The 25,879-nt window shown below is 42.0% G+C and overlaps 1 protein-coding gene across 3 annotated transcripts in view; it reads right to left on the bottom strand.

Moving 5' to 3' along the window:
* MCOLN2 (mucolipin 2) overlaps positions 1-25,879 on the bottom strand; it is a 74,692-nt gene that overhangs the window by 6,403 nt on the left and 42,410 nt on the right. For 2 of the 3 annotated variants that reach the window (XM_030823447.1, XM_003260273.3), the window contains 7 exons: positions 21,591-21,675; positions 21,388-21,484; positions 15,130-15,229; positions 9,171-9,283; positions 7,847-7,996; positions 6,018-6,119; positions 5,792-5,914 (listed from right to left, as the gene is read on the bottom strand). In XM_030823447.1, the coding sequence (XP_030679307.1) occupies positions 5,792-5,914; positions 6,018-6,119; positions 7,847-7,996; positions 9,171-9,283; positions 15,130-15,229; positions 21,388-21,484; positions 21,591-21,675 (770 nt within the window). Of the gene's footprint in view, positions 1-5,496; positions 5,631-5,791; positions 5,915-6,017; positions 6,120-7,846; positions 7,997-9,170; positions 9,284-15,129; positions 15,230-21,387; positions 21,485-21,590; positions 21,676-25,879 lie in introns of those variants that run through there. The other variant, XM_012500405.2, reaches the window with a different exon arrangement.

Raw genomic sequence — 25,879 nt, 5'->3', positions numbered from 1 at the left:
AAGGTTCTGCCACTGCACTGCAGCCTGGGGGACACAGCAAGACCCTGTCTCTTTAAAACACACACACACACACACACACACACACACACACACACACACACACCCCTCCATACTCTCAAAGTTAATCTCTTAACAATTCTCACAGTTTTTCCCTATGTACTTTTTATATATCTAAAACCAGGATCTAACAAGTTTAGATCCTGGTTTTTCTCCTAATTAACATAAGCATCTTCTTATGTTTTCTACACTTAGAGAGCATTTGTAGGTTTTGTTTGTTTGTTTGTTTGTTTGAGACAGAGTCTTACTCTGCCACCCAGGCTGGAGTGCAGTGCAACCCCAGCTCACTGCAACCTCTGCCTCCAGTGTTCAAGCGATTCTCATGTGTCAGCCTCCCAAATAGGTGGGATTACAGGTGCCTGCCACCAAGCCCGGCTGATTTTTGCATTTTTTGTAGAGATGGGGTTTCACCATGTTGGCCAGGCTGGTCTCGAACTCCTGGCCTCAGGTGATCCGCCCACCTCAGCCTCCCAAAGTGCTTGGATTACAGGCATGAGCCACTGTGCTCAGCTGGCATTTGTTATATAACAGACCATTCCTTTAAAATGCCAACAAAACTTTCCACCACCCTAACCAGAAAAATGAGCTTTTTTTCTAAATTGCCCTATTTCTGTCAGTGATTCCAGTCTCCTACCAAAGAAACATTTACTCTGAAATAATTAAGTCCTTAAAACCCTGTGTTGAATTGATTACTCTTCCCCACTTTCAGTCTTCTATAGAAGGCCTGTCTGTTCCTATCACATGTTTCTCCGATCCACCCTTACTACTCTACTGTGATGTCAACACAAACTTCTGAATTATTACAGAAACTTCCAAGGAAGTCTCTTTTACTCCAATCTCTTTACCCTCCCCAGTCAAAGCTACAGTAAAACCTGTGATTTAAGAAGAAGGCTTTCAGGTCATTTCTCCCTTGTGAGATTATACAAAGTTTGGATGCAAAATAAAAATCTAAACCAAGAAGGTTGTGATAAGTTCCTCCTTCATGCGGCCTCATCACATCTCCTCCTTGACGGTATTAACATGCTGTGCTTATCTTCTCCTCCAACACCAGGCCCATCCCTACATTTTTCCCTCATGGAATTTATTCTCCTCACCTGCTATGTTCTTCTTTCTCTTCTCTGTGTCCAATTAAGCCAATGTTCAAGGGTTATTTCAGAGTGTACGTCAAGACCGAGTGCCCTGGCAGCTCTAGTCCTTTCTCTGCACTCCGTATCGGTAAGAATCACAGAATGAACTATGGTCTTCTAATTGTTTTTACACACACTTCCCTGTACTCCAACTAGATACAAACACCATGCCTTACACTACCAGCCACGTGGCTGGACCAGGCAAGGTGAAGTTGGTGGCCAAGAGAGAAGGTCTGCAAATGCACCCCAAACAAGTATACCACCCATGGCTTTGCTGCATCAGCAAAAACTCTGATGAACTAAAGTCCTTCTCCAAAAAGACCTAGAGGAAATATCCAAATGAACAGATCACTTAACAATGCGTAGATTATTTAACAGTAAAACAGGCGATTGCCAGAGTAAATACTTTCCATACCCTACACGAGCCTTAAAACATTGAAGTTAAAGCTGAAAACACTGACATTAAAGTTGGTTTCTATGGATGTCAACTACAACTCTGACAGCACCATTAATAATTCATATTTCTCAGTTTCTTTTGGAATCCAGTCAACTCCTTTCTCTAGTTTCAAGAACCCCGAACTCCAAGCACAACTGTCTGTGCTTCAGTTTTCAACTGCAAATAGCTAGTTTGTCAGTACATGTCACATTCGTTTTTTAATTTTCTGTTTAGTTACTTACCAGGCTACACACAATATCTGTCTCAACATTAACATTATTCATAACCATTTTACCTCCTCCTCCTCTTGTGAACATGAGAATTATTTTAACACACCAAAGAGTTAAAACAGAGACCCAGTCAATTTTAGGTGTTTGGTAACACCCTGCCATTTTGTACAAGAAGTGGCTGTGAACCAGAGTCTATTTCCGTGGCCAAATTCCACAGTAGAAGTGAGCTTAAAAATACTCAAGGTCCTAATGTGCTTCCAGTCTGGAAGGACCACATTTGTAGGGCATTCCTTTGGATCTTGAGTGATCATAAGCCCCTGGAAAGCAGGTACTACTCTCTCTCTGCTTGTTTGTTCAAAACAACCTTTTTGGGCACCTACCATGGCCTATGTGCTGTGCTGGGCACTGGGAATGTAAAGAGGAACAAACTATAGTTCCTTCCCTCTAAGAAGCTGGTCTACAAGAACTAGCAATGTTGGGTGCACAGTAGACATTTAATACATATTAAATGGGTACTTCCATAAAGAGTCCCCATAGGTTCTCTGGGCCCACGGTGAGAACCCAACCATTCATTTCACAAATGATAAGTTTGCAGTTGGGCCAAAAACCTTTAATTTCAATGTAACCATAACCTGCAATGGCTTATGTCAGAGAACAACATAAATATTTGCTTTAAGAGCTGATGCCAAGAATCTCATGCAAACTTTAGACAAAATGTTTTAGCCGAGAGGTACTTGGCTAAAACCAGAGGCCTTGGAAGGAGGAAAATGTAATGCAGAGTCTGCTGAACTTTGACCCATGACATTAGCGAAGTCCAACAACTTTTCAAGCCTTGGTCTTTTCATTTGTAAAATGGGGACAATGCAAGGCTATGATTTATTCCTTATAGGAAAAAAAGTCCTCTGGAAATGTAAAAGCCACATTAGAGTAATGTTTAATAATTCAAGATGAGGTTTGGAAGAACATCAACAGTCTCTCGCCCTCTGTGCCCAGGCATTTTGAAAGGGCACTGTGCCAAAGTCCATTAGTGCTGGGAATACACATCAGCAGGAAACCTTTTGCATCTTGACTCCCTTTCCATTGAGCCCCTGAAATCAGATGCCTAACAGGAAGACAGGAAGCTGAAGTGTTATGGGACCCCAACTATCAGTCAAATGATTTTCCTGATGTCTTCTTTTTAGTTGTTTTGTTTTAAAGAAAGAATTAGCTTTCACAGTCAAGGTTGCTGTGATTCTAAAAATCCTACAAAAATGCCCGCTTGGAATGCCTAGCTTTTCAAGGCTTTGGGTAACCTGAAAGTCCTCTGATTCAGATACTGGCAGAACCTGAACATACTGACAGCTTGGATTAATTTGGGGGAAAGGATGCAAGGGGCAATAAAATACTCTAACTTCAGATTCAAAGAGGCAGCAATATGGAGAAGAAAAGCACAAAATTCCAAAACCAGACTGATGTTCTCTCCCCCAACTGACTTGTACATTCAGTGAATTAACTCAGCTGTGCATTTCCCCAATATATCAGCCTGGTGAGACATGCCATAAACAGACCTGCAGGCAACCCTAAAGACATCCCTTATCCCTCCCCTCCTCCAGGGGTATAAAGGGAAAGCTGATATTAAGTGAAAGACATAAGTCTAGAGCTGCAATGTCCATAATGGTAGTCACCAGGAATGTGTGAATAGCCAGCATCCAATAGGTAGCTAGTCCAAATTGAGACGTGCTATGTGGATATCTACCAGCTCAAAAAGACTAGTATGAAGCAATGTAAAATATTTCAATATTTTATACTGAATACATGCTGAAATAATATTTTGGGTATATTGGGCTTAAAATATGTAATTAAAATTAATTTCATCTGTTTTTTATTTCTTAATGTAGCTACTAGAAAATTTTACAGTATAGGCAAGGCTCTCAATTGTAGCCCAAATTATATTTTTCTTGGACAGTGCTGGCTCAGAGCATCCCAGTTTCACCTAGATCCTTTGAAAGGACAAATTGAACATATGGAAATGCAGTCAGGCTCATAAAACAAATAATCTCATTTTCCATGAGGTGACATTGACACCATTGAAAGAATGAGACCGATTACATGGCTGCCCTCTCACAGTTGATCTCCAAGTACAAGACTGTTTCTTATCAGACTAAATGCTCTCTTGCAATGATCTGTTTTAGATAATACCAAGAAAAGCCCTACAGGGTATATATGGGTCAAAGCACAGGTACTGGAGTCAGGCCGACCTGGGTTTGAATTCCATCTCTGCCACTTTCTAGCTGGGTAATCTCAGGAATATTATTTAATATATTAAGGTGCCTATTCTCTGTAACAGGACAATCAGATTTCTTCACAGAGAAGGGGAGGGAAGAGTTAACACAGCAAAGGAGATGAAGAATCTTGGGCACCATGCCTAATAGACAGCACTTGAGAATGGTAGCCATCTAGTAAAATTCAAGCAATCTTATCTGAGCACCTTCCAGAATAATGATGAGGTAGGGGAGACGGGGATGGGGTGCAAAGGAGATGGGACCACTTGTCCACAGATCTTGGGGTCAGTGAATTAAAGCCAAATCCTCAGGCACGGTATTTAGTCCACACGGTGCAACACTGCCCTCTAGTGACAAAGAGGTGGAAAAGCTTTCAGAGCATGAGGCAAGCAAGGAAGAAAAATACATTTTTCCAGGCTCTAAGACAGTAAGTTCTCCAAATCAGAGAGATCATATAAAAGAATAATTTTTTCTCATGAGTCACCTTTACAGCAGTGACATGGAATATGAAGAGCAATATTATCAAGATTTACTACCAACCCAGAAGTTGTCACTTTGTTAATTATATAATATCTCAAATAGGAAAAACAGTAATTCTCTCTAGACATATTAAATGTGACACCTAAAAAGGAGAAAGTCTGAGTGTGCCAGGTTACTCGGCATTATTCTGGTAGGGCAGCACGGAGGTTTCAGATTCATGTAAACCAGATTTGATCACAGATTTGGTTAATGCAACTAACCAGGTCAAAACTTAAGGCTGAACTGGTATACAAACTTGGAAGGAATACTTACCATTTTTAACCTCTTTCTCCTTGCAGAGCACCTAAGTGAGGCTAACAGTATCCTGGGTTGTTGTGGGGAGTAAATAAGAAAGAACACCCAAATGCCCAGCAGAGTGTCTAACACACAGGCAGTAAGTGTTAGCTGCTGCTATTTTTGTTGTTTCTGTTGTTCCAACTGCCACAGGCCCAAATGGAGGAAAAGCCCTAAGATAAAATAACTCCTTTTGCTTTTTTGGGTTAAAAACAAGGCTTACCTAGTTTCATGTCCTGATGCATCTACCAATCAAATGTATCATTTTATAACAAGAACATCTTAGCACAACTTTGATGTCCCTGAGATTATAATGCTAACTGAAGTTTGGTAATAGTTTAGAATTCAGATACTGATCTTTAATAAGGCAGAAAGATGATGCTGTAATCAGAACCATCTGCGGAGACAAGACGTGTCACCATTTCTATCATAAACCTACTATGGTCATTTTAGGCAGTCTCTGCCCATCTTCATTCTTCTCAATTAACTTGGACGAAAAACATAATACTTTAAATTGGAAATTTTTAATAATAATTTCCCTCACTTAATTTTCATTTTTAATATAGTGATCTCATGTCCAAACATTTCCCATTTGATGATCACCAGGTAACTATGTGACCCCTTAAGCCAGTCCCAGGCAACTGTAAGACATGCTTTCTAGTATTGTACAGTTCTTGTTTCAATATCCTGTAGTCACTTCTATATCCTGAAAAGGAAAAAAAGAAAAAGAAAACTGATACAAAGATACGTGCTTACAGATGTCAAGGGTACATGCTAGAGAAGACCAGGAAGCAAGTAAGTGCCAGAAACCCACGTTCAAGAGTCCCATGTGCCCCATGTGCAGAAGGAAGAAAGTGAGCTACACACCTTGTCATGGTATGGTCCTAAGACAATCCAGCCACAGAATGTGTAACCCAGATAAATCATACCAGCACAAGCACAAAACCGAAGAACTTTTGGCAGTGAGGCCTGCATTGTTAAAATCAGCACCTGAAAAAAAGAACAGAATGGGTGAAATGAAAACGTAGCTATTAGAACCCAAAGAATAAATGAGTCTCAACTGCAGTGGCACTACCCAGTGCCACATCCTTACATTATACGCCTGGAAATAACCCAGGTATCTGATGACTCCAACCCAAACCAAGAGCGTAGAGGTTCCAAGAAAAATGCTGCACAGATCATAGTTTGTGAGATTCTAAGGAATGAAAAAAAAAGGGAGAGAGAAATGAGTAAAATATTTGACTCCACTTAGCTTATTAACCTTACATTAAACCAATTAATAAAAAAAAGAACTATCTGCCTCCCTATAGGTGATAGTAAGAGTTTTTTTTTTTTTGAAGAAAAACAGATATAATTCCAAATGTGTTTCTCATTTTCTTTTAGTATTTCAATTGGTTGAACTAAATTTTTTTCCAAATAATACTCTGAAATAGAAAATGTATTTAGGTTGAACTAAATTTTTTTCCAAATAATACTCTGAAATAGAAAATGTATTTAGGTTGAACTAATTTTTTTTCCAAATAATACTCTGAAATAGAAAATGTATTTAGGTTGAACTAAATTTTTTTCCAAATAATACTCTGAAATAGAAAATGTATTTAGGTTGAACTAAATTTTTTTCCAAATAATACTCTCAAATAGAAAATGTATTTAGGTTGAACTAAATTTTTTTCCAAATAATACTCTCAAATAGAAAATGTATTTAGGTTGAACTAAATTTTTTTCCAAATAATACTCTCAAATAGAAATTGCATTTATCACTGGCCTAGGCATTCGAGGATATAAATTAACGGTGTTTGTTAAGTACCAAACAATACAATTTAGCTGCTTTTGAAAGAAAACTCCAACATGATTTGCTAACACAGCTCCAGCTCTGAGGAAATTCTAGGGCTAGTTGAAAAGACAAACACACAAACATGATTCTCATATAATACGCTAAATGCAGTGAAAGACACAATGCCTAGCTCATCACAGAGGGACACCACAGACACGACCCCAGAGCAAAGACAAGCCTGCAGGACAGGCTGGGAGGAAGTGCCACAGGTAAGCGGACAAAAGCTGAACAAAGGCACAACGCTGAAAAGACATCCTAGAGGGGCAGGGTCAGAGCGGGGGCAGGAGCAAGAGGCAGAGCTGGATGATGATGACCCCAGGGGCCATGCTGCTGAGGGAGGCTGCTTCATCCCAAAGTAGGCCCCAAGAGGTAGAAAGGATGGTAACAGCTGGATAGACACTTCCAGAAAAGTCCCTCTGACAGCTGTGTGAATGGATCTCAGGGGTATGAAGCAGAAGATGGGAAAGCTGGTGAGGAGGCTGCTGTCACAGTTGGCCAGAGAGGAAGAAGCCTGAAGAAAGCCAGAGGGAGCCAGGATGGGAGAAGAGTAGGCGTGTCAGGGTTAGGAGGTGTGGCTGGAGGGACCTCTGACCAACAGCAGAGAATGGACGGGAGAATAGTGCGGTGAAGGAGGAGTTGAGGCTTAGTTAGGAGATCAAATCAACTCAGTTATACAAAGGGTCAGGCTTTAGCGGGCAGTCTGACATTCCTGCCCTCACCCCATCCATCGGAGCACCCAATGGTCACAGATCCTCCCCACAAGCTCTTGACATGCAGGTTCAGGGAAGGGACTGATTTATGGATAAGCTGCTCCTTTGGCAACTTAAAAAGAAAAATGAGGCCCAAATAACCAATCTTTTCAAGCTTAGTCACTATTCTGGAGCTGTTGCCAAGTTTTGTTCCATGAACATCGGCTTCCTTACTTTCCCTTCACGAGGAACTAAGCCAGAAGAGGCCTCACTTGTGCCGGTGTGAGAAAAGGGAAGACATAAGAATCAAAGTGGTCTCCAAAGGATCGTACGTCTTAAGATGCCTGTGGCCATCCGGGAGAAGATGAAGAACAGAGACTTTAAATGGGCTTCCCTCACCTTTGCTTTGATTTCCATTTTTAATATGGAGCCAATGATTGTCATTAGGTCGCTGATAATCACCAGGACATACCAGCCGTTGACGAACTCCCACTGGTCGGTGTCACACACAGGCCGCTTGTACTTCTCCAGGAAGAAATTTAGAAATCTCTACGGCAAACATTTAAAGAAGCGTTTCTTACAAACCACACTGCCCTCTGGAAGGAGAAGGCAAGTGCAAAACAGTGCTCTCACCTGTAAAAGGACATGGCATTGCCTTTCCAACTTGCCAGATCCACCTCGAAAGTGAAGGTTATGGCACACACTTTCCCCCGTAATCTGAGTAAGCATTCAATTGTCTGTGAAGTTACCTCAAATATGAAATACGTACGCTGTAACTCCAGCAGGCTCTTGTCATAGCTAACACGCAGTACGTTCCAAATACTTTTCATATTACCAACACATCCATTCCGATGACAACCCAGTGAAGCAGGTACGAGCAGGTCTATCACCCAGAGAAGGGAACTGAGGCACCGAGAGGCTAAGCCAGGATCCGTGTCCAGGCAGGCCGGCTCCAGAGTGCGTGCTCCAAATATGAGCCCCCTCACCTTGGCAGGGAAAGGACCTTAACTTTGCATTCAGAATATCAAGGGGATCGGGGAGCATGTAAGAGAGGTGGATATTTACAAAGGACATTGACAAAGGTCAGGATTAGGCAAAATCAAATGCAGACTATGTCCCTGCTCCACAAATGGTACTCTGTGGACTTGCGATTTCCCCTGACCCCAGTGTGCATTTGTACACATGCCACAGCCAGAATAAGATATGTGCAGCGGAAGTATATACTCATAAGAGCCCTGAGGGTAAAAAGGCAAAATGAAACTCAGGGGAGAATTTTAAAACTATTTTAAAAACAGAATAAAGTATTTTATGCTTCATTATAATCCATTTACCATGCCTCCCTGTCAAAATGAACTGTGATTTGAAGACAAAAGATGAAACCCACACATGCTATTACTCTGTTCTTCAGATCACTCCTGAATTGAAGAGGGACTTGTTATTCTGGAAACATTCAAAAGCCTGAGAGTTCACCACTGTGTGTCTGTACATATCAGCTCAGTTTTAAGCAGGATAATTATCTGATCCCACTTGACATACTCAGAGCCTTTACTCACTTCCTACACCTCAGGCTGATGAATGCCTCATAGGGGGCGACTACTCAAAGGAATCTAATTTAGTCAAAGGTCTCCAAAAAAGGCAGGTGCACAATATTGGTGGTCCACTGCTTGGGCAAACTGAGGGCGCAGGCCAGGAGGGCAGGAAGAGAATGAGAACACACTCTTACCTTCCGTAACCTTAGAGCAAGAACAATGGATCTTGTACACAGAATAAGAGATGCCAAGCAAATCACAATGACAAATGCATCAAACACCAGGACATACTGAGCATTTTTCTGAGCTGAGGAATAAAACAGAATTCAAATGTTAAATACACCTTACCGGAGAATAATTTCCAAACAAAATGGCAGTGTGAAAAGAAGTTCAAATAATAAATGTTTTGTCTATTGTTAAAACAAAATGGTAAATATCAGAAACAAATCAAACTGTATTCATTCAGAAGTACATATATAAGGCAAAACATTCCCTGATATAAAGCTATACATTTAAAAACATGTGAGCTGGGCCAGGCATGGTGGCTCATGCCTGTAATCCCAGCACTTTGGGAGGCCGAGGTGGGTGGATCACGAGGTCAGGAGATCAAGACCATCCTGGCTAACACGGTGAAACCCCGTCTCTACTAAAAATACAAAAAAATTAGCCAGGCGTGGTGGCAGGCACCTGTAGTCCCAGCTACTTGGGAGGCTGAGACAGAAGAATGGTGTGAAGCCGGGAGGCAGAGTTTGCAGTGAGCTGAGATCACGCCACTGCACTCCAGCCTGGGCAACACAGCGAGACACCGTCTCAAAACATAAAACAAAAACAAAAGCAAAAAACGTGAGCTGCTAATAAATGCACTCAAATTTATATATAAATATTTACTGTAGAAGAGAATTCAAAGTGATCCATTTGGGCTCCATTCAAAAAAAGGCAAAACTGTTGACCTACTCAGTTCTTTCACATAAAAGCAGAGACATCAAGTTCACCATTAATAAGAGAACAAACAAATTAAAACACCACCACTCAGAATCCCCACTTCTGCTTCTCAACCTCACTGTGCACTTTCCCAGGACATAGTGCCAATCTTATAAGTCTTCTCTGTACATAGAGGAAATTGCTTCTTGGAACAGAAGCAAGGAGGGGAGTGGTAATCAGATTTTTGGTTTGGAGCACACAGCAGCAAGAAGAGTGTATGGGAAGGAGATGAATCTAACCTTAGTTTCTCTCAGACTTCACGGTAGTGTCTCCGATCCCAGCCCGGCTCTCTTCTGCCTGGCCCCCACCTTCTTCACCCTGCAGCCACACTGGTCCTTCTTTCCTGCTCTCACCTCAGGGACTTTGCACATGCTGATCCATCTGCCTGGAACAGCACTTCTCCCACACACATGGCTCAGCTTATTTATTTTCAGCCTCAAGTTCCAAATGAAAAATCTCCCATCTCAGAAAAGAATTCTTTAAATTCTTATCTCTATTAGCCCCCTCCTATGTACTTTCATGGTTCTTGGTTATTACACACAGCCAGAGCTCCTTTATATTCCTCTGCACAACAGACACTGACCTTTCATTAGATCTGCAAAGGCAGCACAGCATGGAGCACAGAGACAGCGTAGAATGGGAAAGAACATGGTCTCTGGAGCCCAACAGCCTGGCTCTGAATCTCAGCTCTGTACTCAGAAGCTGTAGAGCCTTGAGGAAATTGCTTAACCCCTGTGCCTCAGTTTCCTCCTCTGAAAAGTGGGTAGAATTAAAAAATACCTACATCATAGGGCTATTGTGAAAATTATGCAAGTTCATATACAAAGAGCCCATGAAACAGCCCCAGGAAAATAACAATAGCAAACACTTGCAGTGGTTCCTATTTTATCATTCAGTGTCCATCTTCCCCATCAACTGACAGGCTCTGTGAAGCAGGGCCCATAGGTAGTTGCTACGGTTTCAGTTACTTGTCTCCTCCAAAACTCATGTTGAAATTTAATCCCCAATGTGACAGTATTGAGAGGGAGGGCCTTTAAAAGGTGATTGGGTCATGAGGTCTCTGCCCTCATAAATGGATTAATCCACTCACAGATTAATGGGTTATCAAGGGAATGGCTCTGGTGGCTTTATAAGACGAGGAAGAGAGACTTGAGCTACTATGCTCACCCCCCCACCATGTGATGCCCTGCACTGCCCTGGGACTCCACAGAGACTCCCAGCCAGCAAGAAGGTCCTCACCAGAAGTGGTCCTCCGACTTTAGACTTCTCAGGTTCCAGAATTGAAAGAATGCATTTCTTTTCTTTATAAATTAGCTAGTTTCAGGCATTCTTTTATAAGTAACAGAAAACAGACTAAGACAGTAGTGTTGAATACAGCACCTGTGCTTAGTATAATGTTTCAGTATACTTTCAAATTAATGAAGAGAATCAAGCAGAACATAAGACCACTGAATAATCTAAGTTAGAACTTACGTTGGTCTGAGCTAAGTTGTGGCAGAGTGAAAGAGGGCACAGAATCCTAAGAGATGGAGAGAGTCATGGCCTGGTCTCTAACTGGACTTGGGGTATAAGGAAGAAGGACAACCAAGAATGATTCCTGGTTCCCTGTCTTGGGCAAACTGAGTTTACTCTGGATATTCATGACAAGAGAAGACTATTCAGTGGCAGTTAAAGCCATGGGAGCGATGGCCCCTCAGAGAGACCACTGGGAAGGATAGCGCCGGGGATGGGGAGCGACGTTTGAGAATTAGAAAAGGAGATGAGCTCAGGAATGGGATGGAGCAGAAAGGCCAGAGGAGAAGCAAACAGAACCAGGGACAGGCGACCTTCAGAGGACAGACTGCAGTCAGAGTCTTCCACAGCAACACCTCTGCAGAGACAGTATTGAAAAGAAATGCCAGAGTGTCTATGGACTTAGTAATGCAAAGATGTGGGTGACGCTGGCATGAGTGTCTGAGGGCAAAGCAGCTCCTACAATGGGAGGCGAGCAGAGACAGCCAGCTGGTAAATGCAACTCTCTGAGCAAATGATTTCGTCTTACTAAGCTTCAGATGTCCCACCTACAAAATGGGGAGGGCAAGCGTACTGGTTCCTGAGGCTGCCATGAGAATCAGGTGGAACAGTCTGTGTGAAGTGCTTGTTAGAATAGTGCCCAGTGCCTAGCACTTACATTTACCCTTAGCCATTTACACTCAAGAAAGTTATCTTGAGGTATCATTTAATGGGTAGGTAAGAAAACAACTTAGGTCTATCATAATGCAAGATTTTTTTTTTTCCCTTGGATCCATGGAATGCGGCAGAGGAAACAGAGGCAGCTGTTGGGAAGATAAGACTGGAAATCTTATGAAATGCAAGGACAGTATCTAGTACCTTCCCTTCTGACATACAAATAGAACACAAATCTCTAAGACAGCTTATAGTGGACCTTGTTTATAGATGGGAAAACAAGCAGGCTTAGAAACAGAAACCAGTCCTCCTAACAGAATCCAGTATAGGATTCTGTTTTTCTTTGAATTACTGAGAAGACTAGTTTGGTATGCTAAAAATATATATTTTATGAACATCTTGGCCAGGCGTGGTGGCTCACACCTGTAATCCCAGCACTTTGGGAGGCCGAGGCGGGCAGATCACGAGGTCAGGAGTTCAAGACCAGCCTGGCCAATATGATGAAACTCTGTCTCTACTAAAAATACAAAAAATAGTCGGGCGTGGTGGTGTGTACCTGTAGTCCCAGCTACTCGGGAGGCTGAGGCAGAAGAATCGCTTGAACCCAGGAGGTGGAGGTTGCAGTGAGCCGAGATCGTGCCACTGCACTCCAGCCTGGGAGACAGAGCGAGACTCTGTCTCAAAAAAAAAAAGAAAAAAAAAAAACCATCTATATTACCCATCACTGGGGGATCCCGCCAAGAAGGAGTCCCCCTAATTCCTCCCCAAGCCCCTCATCTCCAAATTCCTATAATTATGAAACCAAGTGAAATGAAGACATGGCACATTTAGAGCGGGGACTTGGGAGTCACAAAAGGCAGCATGAGGTTTCTATGTGAATATGGACATTCACCTGCATTTGCTTTAACATAGGTAATGACAAAGGAGAGAGGAGCCTGGGTGTAAGCGTGTGGGTGTGAATGAGCCCCTAAACTGTTAGAAATAGTGTAAGTGTCCCACCAGATGTCGCCCTTGTGCTTGTCCACTTCCCCCAAAGCCAAGGCAATCTCAATCCACCAGACAGCTTCATATAGGGGAAAAAGTCCATTTCCTAAGATGGTTTCCAAACATAAGTTCTTAAGGCTTTCACATCACATCATCTTATTTTAAATTCACATTCTCCTAGTGATAGAACCTGGTTTCTTAAGACACAGCTCTAGGAGAATATGTAAATCTTAAAGAGCTTTTACCCAGTGGTCTAGGAGGCTTGTGTTTCTCCACATTGGCCACAGGAGGGGGCTAGAGATACTCTCTTCTGAGCACAAGCAAGGAAAAACCCTCGTTGCAAGGAGGGCGGCAGGCGGAAGGAAAAACTCACTGTTCTGGAAATGCATTTGACTGACTAGCTTGGAAATTTCCATCATTTTGATCTTTATAATGATATTCCAAATCACATATTTGACAAAGGTTAGTTTCTTTTCACAGAAAATTGGCAACCTATACTCGGACTTAGAAAATATGCCCCGATCTCTGCGTGTCTGTAAGAGAGGGGTGTATGCTGGGGAATAGGAACCGCTTTTTAACAGAAACCAAAACTATAATCAGAGACTTAAGTCAGCCAGTGAAATTATTGAAACCAAAACTTCAATCGTCAGGACATATTATACATCTGAAAAGCAGCTGGCCACAAATCAAATATACTTTAAAACAATATAAAACAGGAGCCACAGGTATTTCACATTTTATTTCATTCTGATAACCTGGTCAAAAGGAAAGTCATTTAAACAAAATTTGCAAAATAACAAATACTGAGCATCCATCATTAACATCATCCCAATTCTTTACTAAGCAAACAGAACAGATTCCATAGGTAGCCCATTATAGTTTATTTTAATTTTTTACTTATTTTTGAGACAAAGTCTCACTCTGTTGCCCAGGCTGGAGTGCAGTGGCATGATCCCGGTTCACTGCAGCCTCTGCCTCTCAGGTTCAAGCAATTCTCCTGCCTCAGCCTCCCAAGTAGCTGGGATTACAGGTGCATGTGCCACCATGCCCGGCTATTTTTTGTATTTTTAGTAGAGACAGGGTTTTGTCACGTTGACCAGGCTGATCTCGAACTCCTGACATCAAGTGATCCACCGGACTAGGCCTCCCAATGTGCTGGGACTGCAGGTGTGAGCCACCGTGCTCAGCAGTAGCCCATTTTAAACATGTGGATTAAGAGATGTTTTCCCAGCAACGACTGAGTAAATGACTCAGCATTTGCAGCCGTTGCTGTCTGGGCACTGGAGGCCCTGATCCTTCCCCACTGTCCAAGGCTCAGATCAAAGCATACCTTCTCCAAGAATCATTTCTTTTCCCACTCTGCCCCACTCAAACTTGACCTTTGCTTTTTTTCTCCTCATACTTTTTGTATGTATACCTTTATTTCTCTCCATAACACGTCACAGATTTTATAAGCATGTCAGTCTCCCTCACTAAGGCATTTTCTTCCTTTTCCCATAACGCCTAGCAATTAATATGTACCAAATCTTGTGTTTAGTGCTTTGCTTTATATACTAATTCATTTAATATTCAATATCCTGGAAGGTAAGTTTAGGCTGAGTATGCCCTATCCAGAATGATTTGAGACCAGAACTATTTCAGATTTATTTTGATTTTGGAATACTTGCAGTATACTTACGGGTTGAGCATCCCAAATCCAAAAATTCAGAATCCAAAATGCTCCAATAAGCATTTCCTTTGAGCTTTGGTCATGTCAGTGCTCAAATGTTTCAAATTTTAGAGCATTTTGATTTCAGATTTTTCCGATTTGGGATGCTCAACCTATACTATCACTCTCATTTTACATAGAAAGATACTGAGACAGACAGTTTAAGTAATTCGTGTAAGATCACAGGCACGGTAAACAGAACTGGAACTGAAACCCAGGCAATCTGGCAAACAAACCATTTAAATACCCCAAGCCCCAAAATAAAGTTTAAAAATCGTCTATAATCCCCGTGGGCAAGTATATAGCATACTTACTAGATCCAGATATGTTCAAGTCTTTACATTCTTCAATTTTGGCATCACTGTCAAAATATATTTTGATTTTGCCACTGTGAGCTTTATTGTCAAAAATAATCTGGAGACACAAATGTATAGAGAGATTACAACATAGAAGAAAGTATAACATGTTAGATCAACTCTGCTTTAAAAAAAAAAATCACTGGCATCCAAACAGTGTGCTGACCCAAAGAGAATTATACAGGCCAGCAAAATGGCTGACTAGAATTACCTGACACTCATTTCCTGCACCCCCCACCACACACACACATACACACACACACAAGGGACCAAAATAATGAATAAACAACTATATTTTGACTGAAATCACTGAAGAAGTACACTGGAGAGCACCAGGGTAGCAGCAAAATCCTGTGGAGCATGAAAGCCCAGGACAGCAACACAGGAAGGGGAGCAAGGCACCCTGCCTCTGCCACTGTCTCCCCAGCCAGGATCAGCTTAGAGCCAGGGGGATCTCTTTGGATAGGAAAACATTAGGCTAGAGACTCCGGTGGTCCTCATTACGGCCACAGAATGCCAGCAGTCATTGCTACAGGAGAGCCCTCCAGTCCTCACAGGCTTTGAATCCAGTTTGGAGAGGTGCCGGCAGTTCATGCAGCCACGCTGCCCCAGAGTGGAAGCACACATTGCGCACTCTTCACCTCTGTGACCTAAGCTGCTATGGATGACACCATTTAGAGACCAGATCGCTAACAGAGTGTGTTCTGCCCTGGGGGCCAGTACTCATTGTCTCTTTCCATCCCTGAAGTCCTGCCATTATTCTTCCATGTTCACAAAGGTGCCTGCAACACCATGACACTGGCTGCCCAGAGCCTAGACCTGATGGAACATCTGAGACCCTGACATCTGAATCCATGCAGCACCCCTTCCTGCCCCTGACCCTGGGAACAGGCAGAACTGCACAGCAGGAAGCTGCCAAACAGCTGGCTGGTGTGCTGTGCTTGTGCACACTTGAGCCACACAGTTGGCTGCCTCTCCACACCCACACAGGCCTGACAGCCAGTTCAGCAGTAACCTCGCATCTCTAAAGAGCCTGCCTCACAGCCTACTGGCCCACCACAACCATGCACACCTGGCCTGAGAGCCAGCTGGGCAGCAATTGCCCCTACCCAGTTGAAGAGCCTGCCACACAGCCTGCTGCTTATCATGTATGCACATGTCCGGCCTGACAACCAGTCTGGCATCCCCGCCTCCAGCAAAACTGTGTCATTGCTGTTAAAAACTCCCTCAGCTTAGGCCACTGAGCCAATCACAGACATCACTGACAAGGAGTACAACTGAACAAACTGCATGGACACCATACTACTGAGTCTGCCCAGAACCAAAGCCACTATACCCAGCCAACACCCTAGGGCCCATCTATAGGAAAAAGTCTATCCCTGTGAAAGCTATTCCATAAAATTGGAAAAAGCAACTATTTCACTAGATGCATAGATAACAATGTAGGGACACAAGAAACATGAAAAGGCAAGAAAACATGACACCCAAAGGAACATAATAATTCTCAAGTAGCAGGCCCCAAAGAAAAGGATATTCATTAAATGCCTGAAAAATTCAAAATAATGATCTTAAGAAAGCTCAGTGAGATATAAGAGAATAGAAACAATTCAGTGAAACCAGGAACATAATTTATGATTTTACTGAGAAATTCAACAGAGAGATATAGCATAAAAAAAAAAAAACAAAAATCTTGGAGCCGAATTACTCAATGAGTGAAATTAAAAAATTACAATTGAGAGCTTCAACGACAGACTACATCAAGCAAAGAAAAATGAATTTCTGGCTGGGTGCAGTGGCCATGCCTGTAATCCCAGCACTTTGGAAGGCCAAGGTAGGTGGATCATTTGAGGTCAGGAGTTCGAGACCAGCCTGGCCAACATGGTGAAACCCCATATCCAATAGAAAATACAAAATTAGCTGGGTGCGGTGGCAGGCGCCTGTAATCCCAGCTACTGGGGAGGCTGAGGCATGAGAATCACTTGAATCTAGGAGTCGGAGGTTGCACTGAGCTGAGATCATACCACTGTACTCCAGCCTAGGCAACAGATTGAGACTCTTGTCTCAAAAAAAATAAAATAAAATAAAATAAAATAAAATAAAAAGAATTTCTGAACTTGAAGGCAGGTCTTTTCAAATAACCCAGCTGAAAACTTCTCAAGTCTTGGGAGAGATATGGACATCCAGATCTAGGAAGCTCAAAGATCCCCAATTAGATTCACCCCAAAAAGATTCTCTCCAAGGCCCATTATAATCAATCTGTCAAAAGTCAAAGACAGAGACAATTCTAAAAGCTGCAAGTAGGCCAGGTGCAGTGGCTCACACCTGTAATCCCAACACTTTGGGAGGCTGAGGCAGACAGATCACGAGGTCAGGAGATCGAGACCATCCTGGGTAACACGGTGAAACCTCGTCTCTACTAAAAATACAAAAAAAATTAGCCAGGCGTGGTGGCAGGTGCCTGTAGTCCCAGCTACTCAGGAGGCTGAGGCAGGAGAATGGCGTGAACCTGGGAGGCGGAGCTTGCAGTGAGCCAAGATCGTGCCACTGCATGCACTCCAGCCTGGGCAACAGAGCGAGACTCCATCTCAAAAAAAAAAAAAAAAAATGCTGCAAGAGAAAAACATCAAGTCACACATAACGGAATCTCCATTAGACTATCAGAACATTTCTCAGCAGAAACCAGGCAGGCCAGGAGAGAATGAGATGATATATTCAAAGGGTTTAAAGAAAAAAAAAACTGTCAGTCAAGAATACTATATCCAGCAAAGCCATCCTTCAGAAATGAAGAAGAAATAAAGACCTCTGCAGACAAGCAAAAGCTAAGGAAATTTTCACCACTAGACCAGCCTTTCAAGAAATGCTTGAGGGAGCACTAAAACTGGAAATGAACAATAATTATCATGAAAACAGGTGAAGGCATAAAACTCAACAGTAAAGGTAAGTTTATAATCAAATTCAGAATACCCCAGTATTGGAATGGTGCTATATAAATCTCTCTAGTCCTCTACTATGAAGGTTTTAAGTCAAAATTGTAAAAAACAAACACACGTACAATTAGAGGCTAAGGAACTCACAATAAAGACATAAATTAAGGCAACAAAGAGAATTATACCAATGAAAATGTTCACATCACAGGATTTCTTCACAACTTTCTGTTATTAATGAAACAAATATGATTGAAAGGGCTAATATATGAAGTTTTACTAAATATAGGATATCAGATATCTGGTTCAGAGAAAGCCTAGAGAAAAAGAGACAACCAGTCCTAGGAATAAAAACCAAAATTAACTAACCTTTGAAAGAACACAATGATCTCATGTATTATTCTGAATTGAATTTAAAAGCATTTCCTTCAATTTAGTTCTTTGGGTATGAAATTCTAGTTTTTGTTAGGCTAGAAATTATTTTTCTATTTATTTCAAGAGCTACATATAATGCTTTCAGAAAGAACAAAGATTGCTCCGAGACTGCAGGCTGAACTTAAGATGTCCAAATGCCCTCAATCTTCTACCTTATGAAATTTAAATCAATCACTTAAATCATTTACAGTTTATAAGTGATATATGCCAAGTACTTACTAGGGTGAACACATTAAGAAAACCAAAAAGTCACTGGCAGAGCTTGGAGAGCCGGATATGTAGGTGATCAAATCCACATGCACCTGCCTGTCTCTGAACACAAGCCATGTTTGCCCAAGAAGATCACACACTCAAACCAGAGGTTTGAGAATTAAACCATACCATCCTCATTTCTATACCTGTAAGTTATGCTTAAACCTCCACTAGCACTGGCACTCAAGGTCTCTGTTTCCCCCAGGAGAGCCCCTAAAATGCTTTTCCCAAAGCAGATAGAAGTCCAAAGAACAAAATAAAAATGAAAAGGCAGTATTTTTAAACCCATACTTCCGATCATATCATGACAAAGTCATCAATGACCTCTCCTGCCTTTCTCCTCATCCCTGCAGATGCTCCCAGTGCTCCTCTGGCCCACCCACCCCAGAGAGCTTGCAGCTGGAGACATTCTTCCTTACCACATATCACAACCTGTAGTTACTTTTATTTCATTTACTTGTTTTTCTGCTTCCCCCACTAGGCTGTAAGCTTTCCTGAGGGCCACTGTGCCTCTAGGGCATAGCAAAATGCCTGGTGCATAGTACAGACTCATTAAGTATTTATTGATAGTTGAATGAAACACTTTTCTGAATTTCTAAAGGACAGTATATACAACTTTCAGCTAGGCATTCAGTTTAGTCCCGTAATGAACAGGGAAAGGAGGGAGGGAAAAAAAGAAGGAAGGAGAGAAGGACAGAGAAAGTCTATGAAAATGGGAGGGCAGCTTACTTCCCCATAAAAGTGAACTGTCTCTTCTACTATACATTTTTGGGGAAACTGCCCCGAAAATCACGTAGGTTCTTTTCTATTTTTCCTAAGCATCGGCCGGCTTGAGAAATAAAGGGACAGAGTATAAAAGAGAGAAATTTTAAAGCTGGGCATCCGGGGGAGACATCACACGTTGGTAGGATCCGTGATGCCCCACAAGCCACAAAACCCACCAAGTTTTTATTAGGGATTTTCAAAAGGGGAGGGAGTGTGCAAATAGGTGTGGGTGACAGACATCAAGTACTTAACAGGGTAATAGAATATTACAAGGCAAGTGGAGGCAGGGCAAGATCACAGGACCACAAGACTGAGGCAAAATTAAAATTGCTAATGAAGTTTCGGGCACCATTGTCATTGATAACATCTTATCAGGAGACAGGGTTTTGAGATCAACCAGTCTGACCAAAATTTATTAGGCGGGAATTTCCTCTTCCTAATAAGCCTGGGAGCGCTATGGGAGACTGGAGTCTCTTTCACCCCTGCAGCCTCAACCATAAGAAACAGGCCACGCCCGGGGGGTGGGGGGGCTGTTTATAAGCCGATGCCTCCAGGCGCATATTCTCTTTCTCAGGGACGTTCCATGCTGAGAAAAAGAATTCAGCGATATTTCTCCCATTTGCTTTTGAAAGAAGAGAAATACGGCTCTGTTCCACCCGGCTCACCAGTGGTCAGAGTTTAAGGTTATCTCTCTTGTTTCCTAAACATTGCTGTTATCTTGTTCTTTTTTCAAGGTGCCCAGATTTCATATTGTTTAAACACACATGCTCTACAATTTGTGCAGTTAATGCAATTATCACATGGTCCTGAGGCGACATACATCCTCCTCAATTGACAGGATTAAGAGATTAAGACAGGCATAGGAAATCACAAGGGTATTGATTGGGGAAGTGATAAGTGTCCATGAAATCTTTACAATTTATGTTTAGAGATTGTAGTAAAGACAGACATAAGAAATTACAAAAGTATTAATTTGGGGAACTAATAAATGTCCATAAAATCTTCACAATCCACGTTCTTCTGCCATGGCTTCAGCCAGTCCCTCCGTTTGGGGTCCCTGACTTCCCACAACAATACATGCCCCCTCTCAGAATAAAAAGAGAAACAATTGCTCCTTTGCAGACTGGTCTTCACAACGGTGGAGCAGTTTATGCCTCGAGGTTTGAAAATATTTGCTACAACATTTGCAAAGACCTTCCTCTAAAGCTGGGAAGAACACTACAGACATTTAAAACACCTTCATAAACATTTTTAAAAATGTATTAGGAGAGTAGAAAGTCAAAGCCAATTTTTTAAACTCTTCAATGTAGATACTTAGTTTTTAAAAGTTGAAAAGGGCTTGCTTCATCTTCAGAAGTAATGGTCTCTGGATCAATAATAATACCATAATGAGGCTGGGCATGGTGGCTCATGCCTGTAAATCCCAGCATTTTGGGAGGCTGAGGCGGGCAGATCACTTGAGGCCAGGAGTTCAAGACCAGTCTGGCCAACATGGCAAAACCCTGTCTTGTCTTTACTATTAATAAAAATACAAAAAAGTTAGCTGGGTGTGGTGGCACATGCCTGTAATTCCACCTACTTGGGAGGCTGAGGCATGAGAATCATCTGAATCTGGGAGGCAGAGATTGCAGTGAGCTGAGATCATGCCACTGCACTCCAGGCTGAGTGACAGAGCGAGACTACGTCTCAGAAAAAAAAAGAGTACCATATTGTATCACTATATCTGTTTTAAACATGACTGCACTTAACACATCTGTAGGCTGCTGCGTTTTATACTCTGCATCAACAAAAAGTATAGGGAAAAATAAAAGGAAATGGCTAGTAAAACAAAGATACTTGCCGTATTCTGAAAGATGTAACAGTCTGGTAACTCACGGGAATGAATTGTTTGTAGGTCAATGCCTTTAAGATGAAAGGAGATTTCAACCTGTAAGAGCCTGAATAAAATATATTGAAAGGTATAAATTGTCATAATCTTACTATATACTATTCTCTTTCTCCCACCCTCATCTCTTGGGGAATAACACTTTAAAATGTATTTACCGATAAAATTCCAGTCTGAAGAATGTTGAGTTCTTCCAATCTGGAGGCTTCTTGGAGAGGTCCTGAAGGTCTAATTGAACACAATCTAGGGCAATGAAAGAACAAGAAATGGTTGTTTCAGGCAAGAATTAGGTGCTAAAACTAATGGGTGAAAGTGTGACAAGAAGCAGGTTACTTAGGGAGTTTCAAATTATCTCCCTAGAAAATACTTACCAATTATTCAGGAAAAATGATAGCAACCTCACAGACACCTGTGAAGTGAACCTGCAGACACCACACTAACCGAGTGATCAAAGTTACATCACAGCAATGAGATACACAGACATGTACCTCCTGATACAATGAACTGAGAAGCATATGACATCAATTGTGTGGTATTCCTGCCAAAAAATGTATAACCTCAATCTAGTCATGAAGAAACAGAAAAACCCAGTGTGAGAGACATTCTACTCTGTAAATGTATCAAGATCATGAAAGTTAAACAAACAAAAACCAAGAAACTTTAGACTAAAAAGATATAACATGACAACTAAATGCCAGATGTTTTCCTGAATAGGATCCTGGAGTTAGGTGCAGTTTTTATTTTATGATAAAGAACATTAGGAAAATTTATGAAATGTGAATGGGGTTTGTAGATTATAGTATTGTATCAATGTTAACTCATTATTTTGAGCACTGTATAGTGGTTGTGTAGGAGAATGTTCTTGTTTTGGGGAAATCCACACTGAAGTATTTAGGGGCAAAGGAACAGCATGTCTGTACCTCCAGAAGAAATATTTATGCATAGAAAGAATGATCAAGCAAATGTGATAAAATGTTAGCATTGGCCGGGCATGGTGGCTCACGCCTGTAATCCCAGCTCTTTAGGAGGCCAAGGTGGGTGGATCGTGAGGTTAGGAGTTCAAAACCAGTCTGACCAACATGGTGAAACCCCGTCTCTACTAAAAATACAAAAATTAGCCAGGCGTGGTGGCATGCACCTGTAATCCCAGCTACTCAGGAAGATGAGGCAGGAGAATTGCTTGAACCCGGGAGGCAGAGGTTGCCGTGAGCTGAGATTGCGCCACTGCACTCCAGCCTGGGCGACAAGAGCGAAACTCCATCTCAAAAAAAAAAAAAAAAAAAGTTAGTATTGGGGAAATCTGGATGAAGGGTATACAGGAAATCTTTGTGCTATTTTGTAACTTTTCTGGTAAGTCTGGCACTTTTTCAAAGTAAAAAAATAGAAAGAAAAAGAACACAGGTTGTATTCAAGTAAAAACAAATTATGAGCTGTAAATGATAGAAGAATGATTCCAAGAACCTCACATAAGAATTAGTCTCATTATTGTGTAGGCTAACACCCTTGTTTTACAGGGCAGGAAACAAGGAGCTCTAAAGACAAGCACCTTTCAAGGTCACAGAAACCTAGTGACAGAACTGGTATGAAACCAGCATGGGTGACCCTCGCCCAGGCTGTTGCTGCCCCTTCCATGCTGACTCTGAAATGGAAAAGTTGGGGCCTTGTGCAGTGCCTGGCACCTAGTAGGTGTTCATGAATCTTGGAAAACTCACTGGCTGATTCTTTAAAAGTGTTATTCCACAACAGCAACTCTTCATTTGCTTATTTATCCTTCCAACTAGAGAATAAGGTCTTTGAGATCAAGAGCACAACTTTGTTGCACCTTGCTAAACTCCCATTGCCTAGCATCTAGCTGGCACTCAAAATATGTCCTGATACACGGGATACACTTATGTTTAATGAAAATTAGATGTCCTGAGCCAAAAACAGGGCCCAGAGCTGAACAGACAACTCAATAGACATAATATTTTTAAAAGATAGTTGCAGAGAGTGTGTCTCCCTGTGTTTGGCAGATGGAGTATTAGTGTCAGAAAACAACTCAATATTGGTTTTCCTGACTAGACCTTAATTAGTACAGTGAGGGCAGTTGGTCAAAAGAAACTTGTTTTTAGGCAGGAAAAGACCGATTATAGAAATAGCAAAAACATATTAGGCACTTAACTCCATACCAGACACTGTGCTGGACTTTATATATTCTCTCAATTAATGCATCATCCCATTTAATCTTCAAAGCAACCTTGTGAGATAGGCATTATTACTGCCATTTCACAAATGAACAAACCAAGGCCCAGAGAGGCCAAGAAACTTCCTCAAGTTCACACAGGTAGCTACTAGCTATCCAAAAGTTAAATCTACTTGTGCTTGGTTCTAGAGCCTGAGATCTACCAGTGCACTGAGAAGGTTGACCTCTGAGTACATATTTTAGAAGAACATCAAAGACCCAGGCTCCGTACCCAACTAATTCATTTATTCAGTAAATATTTGCTGAAAGCCAGGCACTGTGCTAGGCACTGAAGGTAAAGCAATGAATAAGACAGACATGGTTACCATCTTCATGGAGCTCACATTCTAGTGGGAGAGATAACAATAAGTAAAAATATATACAAGATAATTTCCCAGTGTGAGAAGTACTATGAAGATAAAGTGAACAAGAATAACTTAGAGGGTGATATGGTTTGGTTGTGTTCCCAACCAAATCTCATCATGAACTGTAGTTCCCATAATCCCCACATGTTGTGGGAGGGACCCAGTAGGAGGTAACTGAATCATGGGGGCAGTAACCCCCATGCCACTGTTCTTGTGACAATGGGTGAGTTCTCATGAGATCTGATGGTTTTATAAGAGGCTTTCCTCACTTTGCCCTGCACTTCTCCTTCCTGCAACCATGTGAAGAACGATGTATTTGCTTCCCCTTCCACTATGATTGTAAGTTTCCTGGGGCCTCCCCAGCCCTGCAGAACTGTGAGTCAATTAAACCTCTTTCCTTTATAAATTACCCAGTCTTGGGTATGTCTTTATGAGGAGCATGAGAACAGACTAATACAGAGGGACAGTCTACCTTAGGAAAGATAGTTAGGGAATGACTTTCAAGGTGCGAAAGATGTCTGAATTGAAACCTTTTTCCTAAAAGGAAAAAGAACCAGCTATGCATAGATCCAAATAGGAAAAAAAATCAAGCACTAAGGCCTCCAAGCAAGAAAGAGCCTGGCTTGCTCAACAAACAGAAACGATGCTACAACAGAGAAATGAGGACAGGGGTCTGGAGAGGCAGGCAGGGGGCTAGTTTCTATAAGAACTTGTGGATTTTATTCTAAATGGGATGGGAAGCCACTAATGACTTTTAAGCCTGGCAGAGATATGACCCGATTTACCACTGTGGTTTCTGCAGGGCAGGGCAGGGGGTCATAGAGGCAAGACCAGAAGCAGGGAGACCATCTAAGCAAGTAGTGGCTTGAACGACAGTGGTGGCAGTGAAAATGGGGAAATAGACAACTTCAAGTACAGGGCTTGAATAACCGAGATTATTACAGATATGAAAATGTTGGTATCATTTTCAAAATCGGGAAGTCTAAGAAACAAACAGCTTGGGCCACGGGGTAGGTAGGGAGATGGGGGAGGCTTAAAATGTGCTGTTTTAGACACAGCAGTTTTGAAATTCCTATTAGGCAACACAGTGGAGTTGTCAGATAGTCAGTTGGGTATATGAGGAGTGTGGAGCTCAGGGAAGTTTGGATTAGAGATGCAAATTTGGGTACACCTTTCTAGAGAAAGGGCACAACTCCTCGGAAACTGAAAGGAGTGGGTCCTGCTGCTCTGGTGAGGGTTTTAACTGTGGCCTCACCTCTGTGCTCCTTTGTAACACAAGGGTGAAAAGAAGTGGAAGGAAGTCATGCAAGAATCTTTGAAGACATGATGGCAAGAAGATGAGGGTGTTCTTTCTATCTGGCACACTTCTCCAGTAAGCATCAGCTGGGCACAGGGATGGAAGAGGCTGGGGACTAATGGTGATTGAGTGGATCCAGTCGTGAAGAGAGGAGAGGCAAGCATTCTGACAGCTTTTGTAATGTGATATTGATGCACAAAGGTTTCTAAGCAGGATCCAGAAGGCACTGAAGGCAGGAGGTGGTGATGGACAGTGAGGAATTGGATGAAGTCAGTAAAAAAAGATGTCTACGTCGAGTCAAATATCTTTCAAATGTTTGAACCAGTGCTTCAAACATTTAATGTGTGTGAACCACTTGGGGAGCTTGCTGCTAAGAAGCACTTAGGGCCAGGCACGGTGGCTCGTGCCTGTAATCCCAGCACTTTGGGAGGCCGAGGTGGGTGGATCACCTGAGGTCAGTAGTTCGAGACCGGCCTGACCAACATGGAGAAACCCCATCTCTACTAAAAATACAAAAAATTAGCCAGGCGTGGTGGCACATAACTGTAATCCCAGCTACTTGGG

Source organism: Nomascus leucogenys, chromosome 12 (assembly GCF_006542625.1).
Source record: "Nomascus leucogenys isolate Asia chromosome 12, Asia_NLE_v1, whole genome shotgun sequence".
In the NCBI taxonomy this organism is placed as follows: domain Eukaryota; kingdom Metazoa; phylum Chordata; class Mammalia; order Primates; family Hylobatidae; genus Nomascus; species Nomascus leucogenys.
This window is presented reverse-complemented; position numbering and strand designations above follow the sequence as displayed.